The 16926-nt window shown below is 39.1% G+C and overlaps 1 protein-coding gene across 1 annotated transcript; it reads right to left on the reverse strand.

The window, feature by feature from the left end:
- Positions 1-788: 788 nt before the first annotated feature.
- Positions 789-7236, reverse strand: LOC149276312 (alpha-2,8-sialyltransferase 8E-like). Its single transcript, XM_089503714.1, has 5 exons — positions 7220-7236; positions 6785-6929; positions 3732-3844; positions 3525-3611; positions 789-1251 (listed from the first exon to the last, which is right to left on the reverse strand). The coding sequence occupies exons 1-5, from the start codon at positions 7234-7236 to the stop codon at positions 789-791; spliced, it is 825 nt and encodes a 274-aa protein (XP_089359840.1).
- Between the last annotated feature and the right edge of the window lie 9690 nt (positions 7237-16926).

Raw genomic sequence — 16926 nt, forward strand, 5'->3', positions numbered from 1 at the left:
GGGAGGAATAATCGTGCAGATCCTGAGAACAGGAAGTTGAGACGGCCACTTCCATGGGATACACATAAAGGGGGGGGGGGTTCTGATTTTCCATCGGTACGGTTTGGGAATAAGAGAGAGATCCGCTTTAACTCAAAATACATTTTAATATGGGTTTTTTTATGATGTAAAAATGAGGTGAAAAAAATAATAAAGGGGGAAAAAAAGCGAAATAAACATCTACATTTTTTTACTTTTGCTCCGGATTCAGTAACCTCTATGTTAAAATATCCCCAGAGATTTAATTCTCCCCCCACAAAATCCTACAAACTTCTTCATTTGATGCCCAAACCTGGGTTGTTGGCTAGAATTTAGGAGGAAATCAAACACGTGATTTGATTCGTGTGTTCTATCTGGCACTAATATTATGCGATATGTTCTTACATCATCGCTTACATCATCAGACAGCCTGTGGCCTTAAAGTGCAACCTCGCCCTCACCAGTCAGGCCCTATATATAAATAAAAAAAATAAAAATGCTGGCAATAGACTTGTTTTTACAGGAAAGTTACTTTCTTGACCCAGAATCAGCAAAGATTGACTCAACCGAAATAGCTAAACAAAGCATCGCTGTCCCTCAGCCCAAAGCAGGTTCACCTGTTGGTTGAGAAAGTCCGATCTTGGAATCGAGTGGGAACTCATCGCTTTTATTACAGATGGGTTTGGTGAAACCATTTACGCCCCCGAGAAGGAGTCGCAAACGTCTCTTACTTGACCCATTTTACCCAACCCTCCTCTGACGCCAACATCTCAAAAGCATCTTCCCACTTTTAATCGGAGGACTCCCATGCTGTGCATCTTGGTATAGAAGAAGAACTCGTCGGACATGGAGTGGAAGCCTGGTTTGGGAAGTCTGTTGTCGTAGTAGTGATGAGGAATTGGTTTTCCCGTTGCTCCCTGTGGAAACGGCCAGAACCCGTACATCGAGACCTCATCGCAAAGCTCAAGGGCGATGCTGACCATCATGAGGCCGGAAGACAGACGTCGGACCTTCAGCCCCTTACCCTTCCAGTGGAGAGAAAGGTTCTTCAGATACGTCGGGTGGAAGAAAAGAACCTTCTGCTCGGACTCAAAGTCTTGCAGGGCGTAGAAAACCTTGAAGGACACGTCGGTGTTGCTCACGAAGGAGAAAGCTGGCATCAGGAGAGAGGCTGACTTGTAGGCCTTCAGCATTTCGACAAAGGGTCGCCTTTTCTTGTCCAATCTCGAGTAGCTTGGGGAAAGAGTTGGATAAAAAAAAAATGGAAAGCGTGATGTCAGATATTTTATGATAGAAAACATGTATTCCACATATTCTGTATTTTACATGAACACAAAATGGAGTCAGAGCCATTTTATTTTACTTAATCATATAGTGATTATTTCTTCCTGTCTTTGTTCCTCTATAATTGAGAACAAAGGAGTATTCATGTATAATGATGCTTCAGTATATATGATACAATTAGCGTTATCTCCCATGAGAAAGTTAAGGAGTAGACACTGCATATCCTTAGGAATGTAAATTGGAATGGGGGATACGTCGTAAGACCCCCAAAACCTAATTTACTACCTAGGAGGCAACGTCTGGAGATATGGGTGACTACAGAGACCTCATTTACTTTCTAGGAGGTAACATCTAAAGATAAGGTGACCAAGGATAAATTCCAAACACATATGTAACGGTCTTAAGTTATTTCTTAGACCAGAGCGTCTCTCGCAGGTAAATTAAGAAATTACAACGATGTAAATACGAGTAAAAGTCCTAATTATAATGGGTAAAACCCACCGTTACGATTGGAGAATTCCAATCAAGAGGTGGAGGCTATGATAATGAGCCCGGTCTTTAAAAGCTGATGTCTTTAATAATTGGGGGACTCACCCTGGAACTCACCTTAAAAACGGACCTGAGAAACGCACCCTGAAACAGACAGACCCTGACGGACTCATTTAAATTTACCCCAGAGAATTGGAATCTTAAGATCCTGGCACCATATTTCACTCTTGGAGTTACTTGGAGTCCTAACCTATATAATTTGTAGAAAGTTATATTCTTTCCCACTTAATTTCTTGACAATGAACCTGGATTAACTTCTACAAGGACCGGTTGGACCACAGCAACAAGTGGTGGTAAATATAATTGTTTTATTATTCTGAATAGAGATGAATTTTGTCTTCTTCGTATAGAATTCCCTGTTTCTGGGAAGTACTATATTGCATTATTGTATATGGCGGCTTGTGAGACTGCAGCTTATAACCCGTGATAATGACAATAATGAAAAGGTATTTTTACCTATAGACGAAGTTTGACATTATTTGCATCTATTAGGAACTTCACTAATACTCTTAGACATTATTAAATTATTTTAATGTCATATTAGTAGAACTAATATATAAAGTGAGTAAGTGATATTTTATTATTGCCCTGATGATGATTATTTTGGTTGCTGAGTGGACTGGAAATTAATTGTGTGTTAGACTCATAAAATAACAATTCATATTGATAACTATCGATAATATACTGTATTTGAATTGATTTATTTTTTACATGTTTTAAGAATTTTGTGTTTTATATTATGCACTGTGTGACTCATATATATATTTTAGAAATTGTGTTTACAATAAATAATATTTTTATTGACTATCGTTGCGATATCTATCTAATTTGAATTATAATTTTCGGCGATCTGAAAGAATTTAGGATCGGAGATAAAATATAGGGTATCTCCTTAACTTAATATTGTGGATGTGGTCCTACAATATTTGGTAGCGTCGTTATTTTGTGTGTGTGACGAAATATTGGTTTTGCCTATTTTGTCTCATTAATATCCCTAACAGTGAAACCAAATTATTCAAACCGTACCCAACATAACGGCTCGCGGTTATTAAAGATCCTCGCATCCCGCGATTAACATGAGTGAGATAGAGAAGCAGTTATCGGGGTACGGCGGAGGAGGAGGCTTGGAGAAAGGGATGACTGCAAGGTGAAAAGGGAAAAACGGATTATAGGGTAGGAAAAAGAACTGTACAAACATGGAAGGGATGATTGCAAGGAGAAAAAAATGGCGGATTACACGGGATGAAGGAGAACGGCTAGACTATGAAAGGAATTATTACGAGGAGAAAAGAAAATGGCGGATTACATGGGAAAGCGAATGGTTGAAATATGGAAGGGATGATTACAAGGAGAGAAGGAAACCGATTACATGGGATGAAGGGGAATGGTTAAAATATGGAAGGGATGATTACAAGGAGAGAAGGAAACCGATTACATGGGATGAAGGGGGATGGTTAGAATATGGAAGGGATGATTACAAGGAGAGAAGGAAACCGATTACATGGGATGAAGAGGAACGGTTAGAATATGGAAGGGATGATTACATGCGATAAGGGAGGGGAAGGAAGTTAGGATTGGCCTGGAAAAGGAGGAAATAACCCAGTGACCGGCCGGGTAATGAGGGCATGTATGGTGGCCCTGTATAGCGATGCTGAGTATCTACGCTTCATTACTTGTTGTGCAGAATACTGGGGTTGGCGGTGACCAGATCCGTCTTGGTCCCGATGTCATACGAGTAATTCATTGGTGGCAAATTTAACCTGTGTGGAGTAGAGGGGACAGGAGAGGGTTAAGAACTACAAATAGGGGATGCTTACATGTCATTGAGTTGATTAACCCTTCGTGTTTTGGAATCCGGCGCCCTCGCCCCAATCGCTTACCTGAAGACGTAGTCGGCTTGGTCTATTTCGGAACCACAGCAGCTGTTGAGTAAAACGCCGCCGTTTCCCACCACCGCGCAGCGCCGGAAGGGCTTATCCGGGAACGGCGAGGTCTGCCACAAAAATTGAGAGCTGCGTTTACAAAGATCAGTCCCGGTGCAAATTGCTAGAGGTGGAGCAGTTACCATGGCGACCGATGGACTGCTCCAGCTGATCACCCCTCGCTTTGTGCACCCCCACCCCAAATAAGACCATATTTATCAAGACGTTCTGGAGAGACATATTAGGGCGGATTCACTAAAGGTTGTGATGTTTTCATGTTAAGGGTTAACTCCACATACCCCAGGATCACATACCCCCAGGTGAGAGGTGGATCATTTATTATTATTATTATTATTATATTGATATTCATACTGCTTATAGATGTAATAGAGACAAGTATCGACGCGCTATACTGATAATTATAATATTTTTACATCTATATTCATACGTTAGATAAAAATACACTGTCAATCACACAGTGTAAAACATACATACATACAGTAACTAAGAACATCTGCGCATTTTGATGATATGTTTATTAATAAATACTTCGAAAAGCGTCCATGATTGTATATTTATCATTATTATTATTATAATTGCTGTTATTAATAGTAGCAGTATATGTATTATTATTAGTAGTACTAGTATATTTATTATTATTTATTTATATTTAATATTTGTAGTGGTAGTAGAAGTATATCTATTTTTTATTATTTGTAGTAGTAGTATATTATTATTTTTTTTATTAGTAGTAGTAGTATATTTATTATGTTTTTATTAGTAGTAGTAGTATATTTATTTATTATTAGTATATTATTTTTTAGTAGTATATTTATTTATTATTAGTATATTATTTTTTTAGCTGTATATTTATTATTATTAGTTTTAGTAGTATATCTTTTTTTCGTAGAAGTAGTTGTAGTATATTCATTATTTTTTTTATTATTGTTAGTAGTATATTTATTTTTCCGTAGTAGTAGTATATTTATTTTTTATTATTAGTAGTAGTATATGTATTATTAATTATTATTATTAGTAGTAGTAGTATATTTATTATTGATTATTATTAGCAGTAGTAGTATATTTATTAATTATTATTATTAGTAGTAGTATATTTATTATTTTAATTATTAGTAGTAGTATATTATATTTTTTTTAGTAGTAGTAGTATATATATTAATTATTATTAGTAGTATATTATTGATTATTATTATTAGTAGTAGTATATTTATTATTGATTATTATTAGTAGTAGTATATTTATTATTGATTATTAATATTATTATTATTAGTAGTAGTATATTAGATTTTTATTAGTACTAGTATATGTATTATTAATTATTATTAGTAGTAGTAGTATATTGATTATTATTATTAGTAGTATATTTATTATTGATTATTATTAGTAGTAGTAGTATATTTATTATTGATTATTATTAGTAGTAGTATATTTATTATTGATTAATATTATTTTTAGTAGTAGCAGTAGTAGTATATTAGATTTTTATTAGTAATAGTATATGTATTATTAATTATTATTAGTTGTATATTTATTATTGATTAGTAGTAGTAGTAGTATATTTATTATTGATTATTAATATTATTATTAGTAGTAGTAGTATATTAGATTTTTATTAGTACTAGTATATGTATTATTCATTATTATTATTAGTAGTAGTAGTATATTTATTGATTATTATTAGTAGTAGTATATTTATTATTGATTATTATTAGTAGTAGTATATTTATTATTGATTATTATTAGTAGTAGTATATTTATTATTGATATTATTATTAGTAGTAATAGTAGTAGTATATTAGATTTTTATTAGTACTAGTATATGTATTATTAATTATTATTAGTTGTATATTATTGATTATTATTATTAGCAGTATATTTATTATTGATTATTATTATTAGTAGTAGTAGTATATTAGATTTTTATTAGTATATGTATTATTAATTATTATTATTAGTAGTAGTAGTAGTATATTTATTATTGATTATTATTAGTAGTAGTATATTTATTATTGATTATTATTAGTAGTAGTAGTATATTCATTATTGATTATTATTAGTAGTAGTTTATTATTAATTATTAGTTGTATATTTATTATTGATTATTATTATTAGTAGTAGTATATTTATTATTGATTAATATTATTTTTAGTAGTAGTAGTAGTAGTATATTAGATTTTTATTAGTAATAGTATATGTATTATTAATTATTATTAGTTGTATATTTATTATTGATTAGTAGTAGTAGTAGTATATTTATTATTGATTATTAATATTATTATTATTAGTAGTAGTATATTAGATTTTTATTAGTACTAGTATATGTATTATTCATTATTATTATTATTAGTAGTAGTATATTTATTGATTATTATTAGTAGTAGTATATTTATTATTGATTATTAGTAGTAGTAGTATATTTATTATTGATATTATTAGTAATAGTAGTAGTATATTAGATTTTTATTAGTACTAGTATATGTATTATTAATTATTATTAGTTGTATATTATTGATTATTATTATTAGTAGTATATTTATTATTGATTATTATTATTATTATTATTAGTAGTAGTAGTATATTAGATTTTTATTAGTATATGTATTATTAATTATTATTATTAGTAGTAGTAGTAGTATATTTATTATTGATTATTATTAGTAGTAGTATATTTATTATTGATTATTATTATTAGTAGTAGTATATTCATTATTGATTATTAGTAGTAGTAGTTTATTATTAATTATTAGTTGTATATTTATTATTGATTATTATTAGTAGTAGTAGTATTTTTATTATTAATGTTTTTAGTAGTAGTATCATATACACTTGGCATTTATTATGAGTATTTGCACTCTATTGCTCTCTCTTTGCGGTTTTGTATATTTATTTGTTGACTAGTTCATATATTTTTTAATTAATTATTGGACGGGTCTTGGTCTTGGTGGGTGTCACTGCGCATGTTTCTCGGGGTTCCGCGGGGGCGGAGTTACCTGGGGAAGCATTTGATGGATTTGTTCTGTTATCTTTATTTGTCTGTTGCTCTGAGTCTCGTAAGTGATGACATCTCCGATCCGGGTGTTTTCTTGCGTGACCAGGAGGCCGCTGCTGGCGTTACAGCAGGACGCAAGCTCCGACCTGCAATCATACAACACACGTGATCCACGCTAACAGGCGGGGCTGGTAGTTTAACCCTTATATGCAATACCTTCGTGTGCGGAAGTACACTGCTAGCCAAACCCACAGAATGCCCCCCTTCTATCTGCCCCTTTGTTTACCGGTCTGTTTTACGTCTCACTCTTAGGTCTGAGATGTAGAATTAGTGTTCAGGTCGGCCCCCGGCATACCTGGGAACCCTGTGGGGTCGGCCCCCCATATTACACGAGCACAGTAATATATTCTCATTCAGCAGAGACAGACAGACTCACCTTACTTCATGCAGCATCTTTGTGTTCAGGGACCAGGGGCATCTTTGCAGACTTTTAACATTTTTCATCAGATTGATGGAATTTACCCTAAAATGGAGGTGATTCGATAAACTTGTAAATAAGAGTCATATTACATACTAAAATACACGAGGTCCCCGCACTGAGGTCCATTATATTTGGACATTGTAGTTTTTTCTACATATTGGTTGCTGTTGAGTGACTGACTCTCTGACTAATGAAAGTCTATGGGGGACGGACTTCATTAGCATTGCAATAAAGCATCAGCTCTGTATGGGCCAAGAAAGTCTCCCAAAATATCACATGACCGACAGCAACGGCAGCTCCAGGTCTGCAGATAAAGGGAGTTTATTGGGGAAAATGTGATCAAACCAGGTTTTTCACCGACTATTACTGTTTACAGCGTGGGGGGGGTATATTACCGTATACAGCGCTGTACAATGTGTGTTATTTATATATCGCCGTCATACTCCACAGCGCTGTACAATGTGTTATTTATATATCGCTGTCATACTCCGCAGCGCTGTACAATGTGTGTTATTATTATTTACAATGTGTTATTATTATTATTTATATATCGCCGTCATACTCTGCAGCGCTGTACAATGTGTGTTATTATTATTATTTATATATCGCCATCATACTCCGCAGCGCTGTACAATGTGTTATTATTTATATATCGCCGTCATACTCCGCAGCGCTGTACAATGTGTGTTACTATTATTTATATATCACCGTCATACTCCGCAGCGCTGTACAATGTGTGTTATTTATTTATAAATCACCGTCATACTCCGCAGCGCTGTACAATGTGTGTTATTTATTTATATATCGCCGTCATACTCCGCAGCGCTGTACAATGTGTTATTATTATTATTTATATATCGCCGTCATACTCCGCAGCGCTGTACAATGTGTTATTATTATTTATATATCGCCGTCATACTCCGCAGCACTGTACAATGTGTTATTTATTTATATATCGCCGTCATACTCCGCAGCGCTGTACAATGTGTTATTATTATTTATATATCGCCGTCATACTCCGCAGCGCTGTACAATGTGTTATTTAGTGCTCTGTATTGTACTGTAACCCGTCAGCAGTGGCCTCTTTCACTGGGTTTACCCTTTCATCTTATCTCTGTATGAGTGGTAATTTATTAACCCCTTCAGGTTTTTCCTATCACCTCTAGTCTCTTTTTCGATGGCTCAGCGACAGTCAGGCTCCATAATTAATTACCCCCTAAGACGAAGCTGGGGGTGACTTACTTTTCCAGATGTGTCTGGATAATGGATTTCTTGATTCTCTGGCACGTTTTTTTTGGTACCCACCAAGTCGCACGACGGGAGCTGGGGGTGAAAACAAACACAATGGTAAATGTCGCTACCAGGGATACCCGTTATCTCCTGTCTGCCTCCGCCCAGCGTATAATATTATATCACTATAATACTATCATATCACTATTACACTATTATACAACTATTATACTATCATATCACTAATATACTATCATATCACTATTATACTATATAACTATAATACTATTATATCACTATTATACTCTCATATCACTATTATACTATATCACTATTACACTATTATAGCACTTTTTTACTATCATATCACTATTATACAACTATTAGCACTTTTTTATTATCATATCACTAATATACTATCATATCACTATTATACTATATAACTATAATACTATTATACAACTATTATACTCTCATATCACTATTATACTATATCACTATAATACTATTATATCACTATTATACTATCATATCACTATTACACAACTATTACACTATCATATCACTAATATACTATCATATCACTATTATACTATATAACTATAATACTATTATATCCCCATTACATCATTATACAACTATTACACTATCATATCACTGCTATACTATATAACTATAATACTATTATATCACTATTACACTATTATACAAAGAGTATACTATCATATCACTGCTATACTATATAACTATTAGACTTGTGCATTCGTCTTCGGGCGAACATGAAAACGAGCACGAAGAGGCCGTTTTTTTGTTCGTTCCGAAGGAACGTAGAACAGAATACAGTGCCGGCAAACCGTAGGCGAAGACGAAGACTCACAATCACGAAGATTCGAAGATTCTTCGTGATCGTCTTCGTTTTTGCCGCGCAACCGCCAAAATTTCAAACAGGAGTGAGCTGATCCTCGTCTGTCCAATCAGCTCACTCTTGTGACGTAACGCTAAGGGTCTCGTCCAATGCCTGTGCTGCTGTTTTTTTAATTCTGAAGGCGCCTTTATAAGACCAGAGCTTGCCTGAGAGATCCATTCATTTTTCGCTGTGACTGCTTTGGCAACACTGCTGTGCTGCATCCGAGCGTTACAGAGAGAGATTGTTCTGTTCTGTGTGAGACTGGTAAGCCTTAGCCTGCCATTTCTCACTGTGTACTTCATCCTCACTTCAGTGCTACTTAATTAATATATTTAATAATAATAATTTGATTAATTTAATTTTTTTAAAATTAATTTGTCATCAACTTTAGTGTAAGTGCTGTTGAGTTGACAGTGCACCCAGTGTCTCAGTGGCACTGGGGTGCCCTTGCCCTGGGCTGGCACTAGTGCCTATTGCCTGTCCTGCTTAAATAAATTAAATAGAATTTATAAATTACAATTTAATAGAATCTATAATTTAATAGTTCATTATAATATTATATATATATATATATATTTGTCAGTCATATATATATATATATACTATAGTATACTAGTGTAGAGTGTACTGTAGACATTCATCTACTAGTGTCTAATTTAAAATCAGTAATATTAATTAATATAATTAATAATTGAATTCATTATAAAATTATATATATATTTGTCAGTTATAGTTAGTAATAGTATACTAGTGTAGAGTGTACTGTAGACATTCAGAACATCTACTAGTGTCTAATCTAAAATCAGTAATATCAATAATTCTCTAATTCTTTCTTATCTTAATAGTTAATTAAATTAGCTATAAATAAAAGTAATAATATTAATTAATTACTACTAGCGTATAGTTCAGCTAATCTTATTAGTACTGGTGCTGCAGCTCTATAGTTTGTGCTTTGTTTTAGCAACAGTAAGAGACCAAGTCAATTTTTCTTAATTAATCTTTCATTTTATTTCATTTGTTTTGCTCACCTCAGTCCATCAGTGAAGTGAACTTGTTGGGCTAGTGAGTGCAGCCGCATAAGTGCTGTGTTTTTTTTTGATCAGCAAGCAGTGACGTTAACTGTTTTGCAAAGATTTTCTCATTTATTTTACATTTTATTTCAATTTTATTAAAAGTACCCTTAGTGTTTTGCTCACCTCAGTCCATCAGTGAAGTGAACTTGTTGGGCTAGTGAGTGCAGCAAGCAGTGAAGATAACTGTTTTGCTGTGACATTTTATTTTATTTCTAATTCTTTTCAAGAAAAATTGACTGTGACGAGCTGTACTAAGCAAAGCTTCAAGCTACTAGCTGTAGTACTAAAATAATTCTAATCTTCTTTAATCTTAATCTATAATATATTATAAATAATAATATTCTAATTCATAATCTATAATATAAGTAATTCTAATTCTAAATTCTAATTCATAATCTATATTCTTCTATCTATAATACATAATATATAAGTAAATTAGTTCTAATCTATTAATATTATATAACTTAATATTAATTAATAAATCATATACTGAATCTGATTTAACCTCACTTTAGCTTAGTGGGTTTGAGAGCGTCTGCCTAGAGGTAGATTTATAGTAAGGAAATATAGCTTTAGGCTAGCATAGTAGTAGGCTAAGCTCTTAGGCCCGTGTAAATTCAAATTAAAAATAAAATACTGCTAGTTATTAAATAGTTAATCTTGAGTTAATAATTTCAATAACTTTAGGATTTTGGCAGATTGCACACAGCACAGTGCAGTAGTGCATAGTTTTACTTTTTAAGCAGTAGCACTGAAGAGAACTTCCTCTAATTTTTTTGTCTTTAATTCGTTTTTCCTTTTTTTTATTTTTATTTTTTTATTTTTTTTTTTATAGTTTTTTAAACACTACACTACACTACACTACACTACACTACACTACACACACAACACAAAATTTGAAATGGATCCTCCTTTTGGGACTAAGGAGGGACAAGCTCCATCTACCACCACCACCACCACCACCAGCACCACCACCAGCACCACCACCAGCTCTAAGATGCAGCCTTTGCGTCAGTCTAGTCGGCCAAGTAGGCCAAGCTCTCGCTTATCATTTGGGGAAGCATTGCTTGAAGGATCATCAAGTAAAGGAAAGGCACCAAAAGCAGGCAGTAGTAGTGCGGCTAGGCCCACAAGCTCTATGGTTTTTTACGGAAAGCCTAAAGCACCAGAAGCACGTTCAAAGTTAAAGGGTAGCACAAGTAGTACCAGCCCAGTGACTAAAAAGAAGTGCCTTTTGCCCCAAGCAGCATCTTCCCCATCCACCAGCAGCATGCAAGGTACCAAGCAGAGCCAAATTAGCAGCAAGACTCAGAGGGGTCCCAAACCAAAGCGATCTCATTCCTTTGTAGGGAAAACCACCACCACCACCACCCCCGCCTCTACCACCACTAGTGCTGCGCCTACTGTTCCCACTGGTACCGCCACGCCATGTCCTCCTAGTACCTCTAGCAAGCCACCAAGTCCTTACAAAATTTTTGTAAAGACAGTTAGAGAGAGGGCTACACATAGTGGAACTCCACCTAGCGAGGTAGCAGAGGAGCCTGAGACTGAGAGGCCAAGTGCAGAGTCTATTCTTCCTGCTCGCACTACTACTAGTCACGAGTCTCACGACGATATCAGTCTTAGCTCCAGCCTAGCAGGAATTCCATTCGATCTGGCTAATGAAGAGCTAGACTATGAGCCAGAGGAAGTAGAGGAGATGAGTGGTCAGGAATCAGATTCCTCAGGGAGCAGTGTCCAAATGACTAGTGCACAATTTTCCCCTGAGCCTCCACCTTCTCCGCTACGATCATCACCATCACCACCACCAGCAGCAGCAGCAAAACCTAGCAAATCTAAAGCAATTAGCAGTCCCACTATGGCCAGTACTGTTACCACCAGTCCCACCACCACTAGTTCTGCCTCTGTTCATCCACCCCGAGCAGTAAGAGCAGCACCCAAGGCACACTCCAAGGCTATGCGCGCCCCAATTTGGGAGCACTTTGAAAATGTTGAAGAAGGGCGCTATGGAAAGTGCAAACATTGTGGGAAGCTAATAAGCAGAGGGAAAGTGTCTGGCCATTTTACCAGTGCTAGCATGAAGCATCACCTCAGCACTCAACACAACGCTGTGCTATTGGGGAAAGATGCAGAGGTAAAACTTAGTGCAGGCAGCATAGCTGGTGGCCGTGGAAAAACCCCAACAGCTTCTTCTTCTGAGCCAATAGCAGCAGCAGCAGCAGCAGCAACTAGTGCTGGCAGCCAGAGACCAAGGCAGGTTGGAGCACTGCATGCCCAGCCCACCCTGGAAGAATTTGGGGCATTCCACTCCAAGAGAACGATGCCCAAACAGCAGGCCAATAAAGTAACGCGACTTATTGGTCAGTTCATTGCTGTTGGAGGGGCATCCTTCTCCATGATTGAAGGGGAGCCTTTCAAACAATTGATGGCGGCTGTGGCTCCACAATACACAGTTCCGTCACGTTCCACTTTCAGCAGGAACATTGTCCCCTCGCTGTATCGGTCCTGTGTTGCAGCAGTGAAAGAGGAGCTTTCCAAGGCTGCTGGTCAGTGTGTTCATTTCACTACAGATTTGTGGAGTGCACCTAGCGCCCAGCATGCCTTTCTTTCTTTGACAGCACACTGGTGGCAGCCCGGTGTGTCTAAGGAAGTTGCTGCAGCAGGCTACCGATCATTCCTTCTCCATGCAGAAGTGATGGATGAAAAGCACACTTCCCAAAATATTCTGCATGCGATTAGGAAAATGTTTAGCCTTTGGGTGGGAGCAGAGGCGGGCACCAATGTTGAAGTTGGTTTTGTGGTAACTGACGGAGGTGCCAATATGGTGAAAGCGCTGCGAGATGGTCATATTGTTGGTGTGCGCTGTGCAGCCCACATCATCCATCTTGTAGTGAAGGCAGCAATGTCAGAAGGAACTAATGTGGCAGCAGTAGTTCTGTCCCGCTGCAGAAAGATCGCTGGGCACTTTCACCATAGTGTTAAGGCTAGCCAACTTTTGAGGGAAGAGCAAGAGAGGTCAGGTCTTCCCGTACACTGCCTACGTCAGGATGTCAGTACACGGTGGAACTCCACGTTAGACATGCTAGAGAGGATTTTGGAGCAGCAGAGGGCAATCCATAATCTTGCCTCAGAGCACAATATTGGGATTACCTCTCCATTGAATAGGGAGGATTGGACAGTGATCGCCCAGCTAGTGGCAGTCCTTAAACCATTCAGGGATGCCACAGAAAATTTAAGCTCAAACACTGCCAGTCTGGCCCAGGTAATCCCAGTGTTCTCCCATCTAGGCAGCAAGATGGATGTGTTCCTTGGAAACCGTGAGGCTGTTCAAGGTGGCACTCTACATCCTGACGTAGCAGCCATAGTCAGGAAGCTGAAGGATCTGCTAAAAGTACACCTTCGCAAGCGAATGGAAGAGAGTCCCGAAATGATGCTAGCGTGCCTTTGTGATCCAAGAATTAAGGGAAAGCTAGCTTTGAAATTCAATGTTCTCAGTAGCTACCGGGAGCAATTGGTCAACAAGGTGCGTGACTGGCAGCGTAAAATGGGAATGCTGTCCGAGGAGGGTGAGGTGCAGGAGGAGGAAGAGATGATGTGGTCTGCTACCCCTAGCAGCAGCATCAGCAGCAGTGCCACAAGCAGCACAACACAGCTGAGTGGAGCAGCTGCGTTTTGGGAAGAGGCACTTGGCAGTATAGTTGGACCATCTGACAGAGCTAGCAGCAGAAAGGAGAGTAGTGCTGCTGAAATGGTCAAACTTTACCTCTGTGAAGTTCCTTCTGCTCCTAATGTTGATCCTTTTAGCTACTGGGATGAAAAGAAGAGTGTGTGGCCTGCACTCTAATGGGTTGCGCAGCAGCTTCTATCATGTCCGCCAACCACTGTTCAAAGTGAGCGCGTGTTTTCTATGACTGGAAACATACTGAGTCCACAGCGCTCACGCATGGCACCTCATCTGATGGAGCAGATTGCCTTTCTTAAATTCAATCTGCCCAAATTGGGTTACCCAGCTCTTAGCTTGGAAAGTTAAATTTTATGGCAAGACAGGAGGCTTCGTATTTTGCATAAACCTTCTTTACTGTTAACCTCCAGCAGCAAAACAGTTAACAGAAAAACAAGAAAACAACCAATCAGAACATAGGAACAGTCTATAAAAGCCTAGACATCCTGGAACTCCTTCTCTTTCTTTGCTGCTTAACCTCCAGGTGAGAACATTCCATTATATATTTGTTTTCTACCACATTTTTTCTCTGCAATATCGTTTTATATATATATATATATTATATATATTCCTATTGTTATTTCTATTTTATTAGCCATTCTACTTGTCCCTTTATTACCTGTTCTGTTTTTTCTCTCCTGCTGCCTCTGTCCACGCGGCCCTCCTTGTGAGTTTTTTCCTTTTTTTTGGCCCCTTTGGGGTCTCTATTCCCGCTATACGTCCTTACCTTTCGGCTGGTCTCCGGTGCGGTCTTTTCTTTCCCCGTGCGGCGGATTATTCTGCCGCACGGCGGATTGGTCCGCCCTAGCGGCGTTTTTTTGCTTCCCGCGCGGCGGTGAGGTAATCTTTCCGCCGCACGGCTTGATTTGTTCCCGCGTGGCTGTTTCTCTTCCCGTGGGTTGGGGTTTTTTCTCCCCTCCCGTGCGTGTCTGTTCTTCTGTTTTCTCCCCGCGCGGTGGTTTCGTTACCGCGCGAGTGCCGTTCTTTTCGTTTCTGCGGCGGTTTTTCTAGACCGTGCGGCGGATTCGTGTTTTGTTTTATTTCGCGGCGTGGTGTGCGCTTGGGTAGGCTTCCCCGGGCCGTTTTAGACCCGGGTGGCGGGCCTTTGGCCTTCACCGCGCCGTGCGTTCTCTGCTACGCCATTTGGGGCCTGGTCTGCTCTGCGGCCTTACCCCCCTTTATTTCCCTTAGGTTAGTATTATTTTGTTTTGTACCTGCAGGCTGGTTATTGCTTTAGGTCTTTTTCCTAGGTGTTCCTATGGCAGTTGTCTATGTGTTACACTGCCTGCATTGACACATTCATATTTGGATATCTCCATTACTGTATTGAGTTGTGGGTGACCCCTCTGGCCAGGCTGAACCCCTGCCACTTACTCCTGTGTGTAAACCCCCTACCGCGTGCCATTTGGGGTGAACCCCCCTGCCGCCGCCATACACGTATTTTCCTGCCTGGAGACACGCTACAGGGTACACGACCCGTGTCATAGGGGTGACCCCCTCCTCCCTTGATTACGCTTATACGGGTGCTCCCCGTTTTTCGCCCAATTTTGGGTTTTGGTCTGTTACTCAACGTTTATTCTGTGTTCTTTTATAGACACATTGGGAGTAATATGGCAGACGAATCTCAGAATTTGCTTCCTGCGGCCATCCAGGCATGGCTCCGCTCCGCACTAGCTGCGTCGCTGCCCGCCGCTCTAGAGGAGCTTCAATCTTCTCGTACGGCTCAGCCTCTCGTCTCCCCTACTAGAGTTGAGGACTCTGACGCTGGCGGTTCGGCTTCTCCTGCGGGCACCTCAGCCTCGCATAAGCGCACCTGGGACGAGGCACCCTCTACTTCGGGAAAGGGCAAAGCCCCGCTTAAGAAAGTGCGCAGTTCGGTCCTCCCTATGGTTGCTCCTACTGAGGACCTCACCGACTATGAGATCCTGGATGAATACTGCGCAGGCTCTTCCGGTGGTGCCTCCCCTGCCCGGGCTCAGGATTTCGCCTCCGAACCCCCCAAGTTACCATCCTATCCGTCTAACGCCCCGGACCAACCCTTTGAAGTGACCGACGATCTGGGAGCTCCACTGTTTGACCCCAGAACCCTACGTCACCCTCGCTCCTCCGAGTGGACACCTTCGGCCCATATAGCAGAATTTCTAAGGTTTTGGATCCGTCGGCCCCTGGACAAGGAGGTCCGTCAACATCTGCGATCCGAGTGCCCTCGGCCCACCGTCCGGGATAAGGTTCTCCATACCCCGGAGTTTGACCAGACTTTTGTTACTTTCCTCACCAAAAATGGTAAGGACCCTCGTAAGGGCATTGAACTGGGTTTGCGCTCGGCGCAAGATAAACTCCTGGATGTCGCCGGGCCCCTGACTCAAGTGTTTCAGATGGCAGATGAGGCAATTACAGACGGCTCGCCTTTGGATCCCCAGCTGGTCCGTGATTGGACCCAGAGAGCACTGTGTCTTCTCGGCAATGCCAATTGCGCCATCTCATCGGAGCGTCGTAAGGCGGCTTTGTTTAAACTAGACGCCAAGCTGGCGGAACTGGCCCCTAAGGAGCTGGGTGCCGATGCCAAGGGTCTGCTCTTCGGTGAAAAATTCATTAAGGACCTTAGTCAACATGTGAAGCTCTTCACCTCTCTCACCAAGGCCCAGACGAACATGAGACGCGTCTTCAGGACTGGAAGTCGTTTTTCCTCCCGGGCTGGCCGGCAGCGGGGTCGTGCCGCCAGCAGATCGGC

This window comes from Sceloporus occidentalis, unplaced genomic scaffold, assembly GCF_023333645.1.
Source record: "Sceloporus occidentalis isolate IW3139 unplaced genomic scaffold, rSceOcc1.0.p SCAF_242, whole genome shotgun sequence".
Taxonomy (NCBI): Eukaryota; Metazoa; Chordata; class Lepidosauria; order Squamata; family Phrynosomatidae; genus Sceloporus; species Sceloporus occidentalis.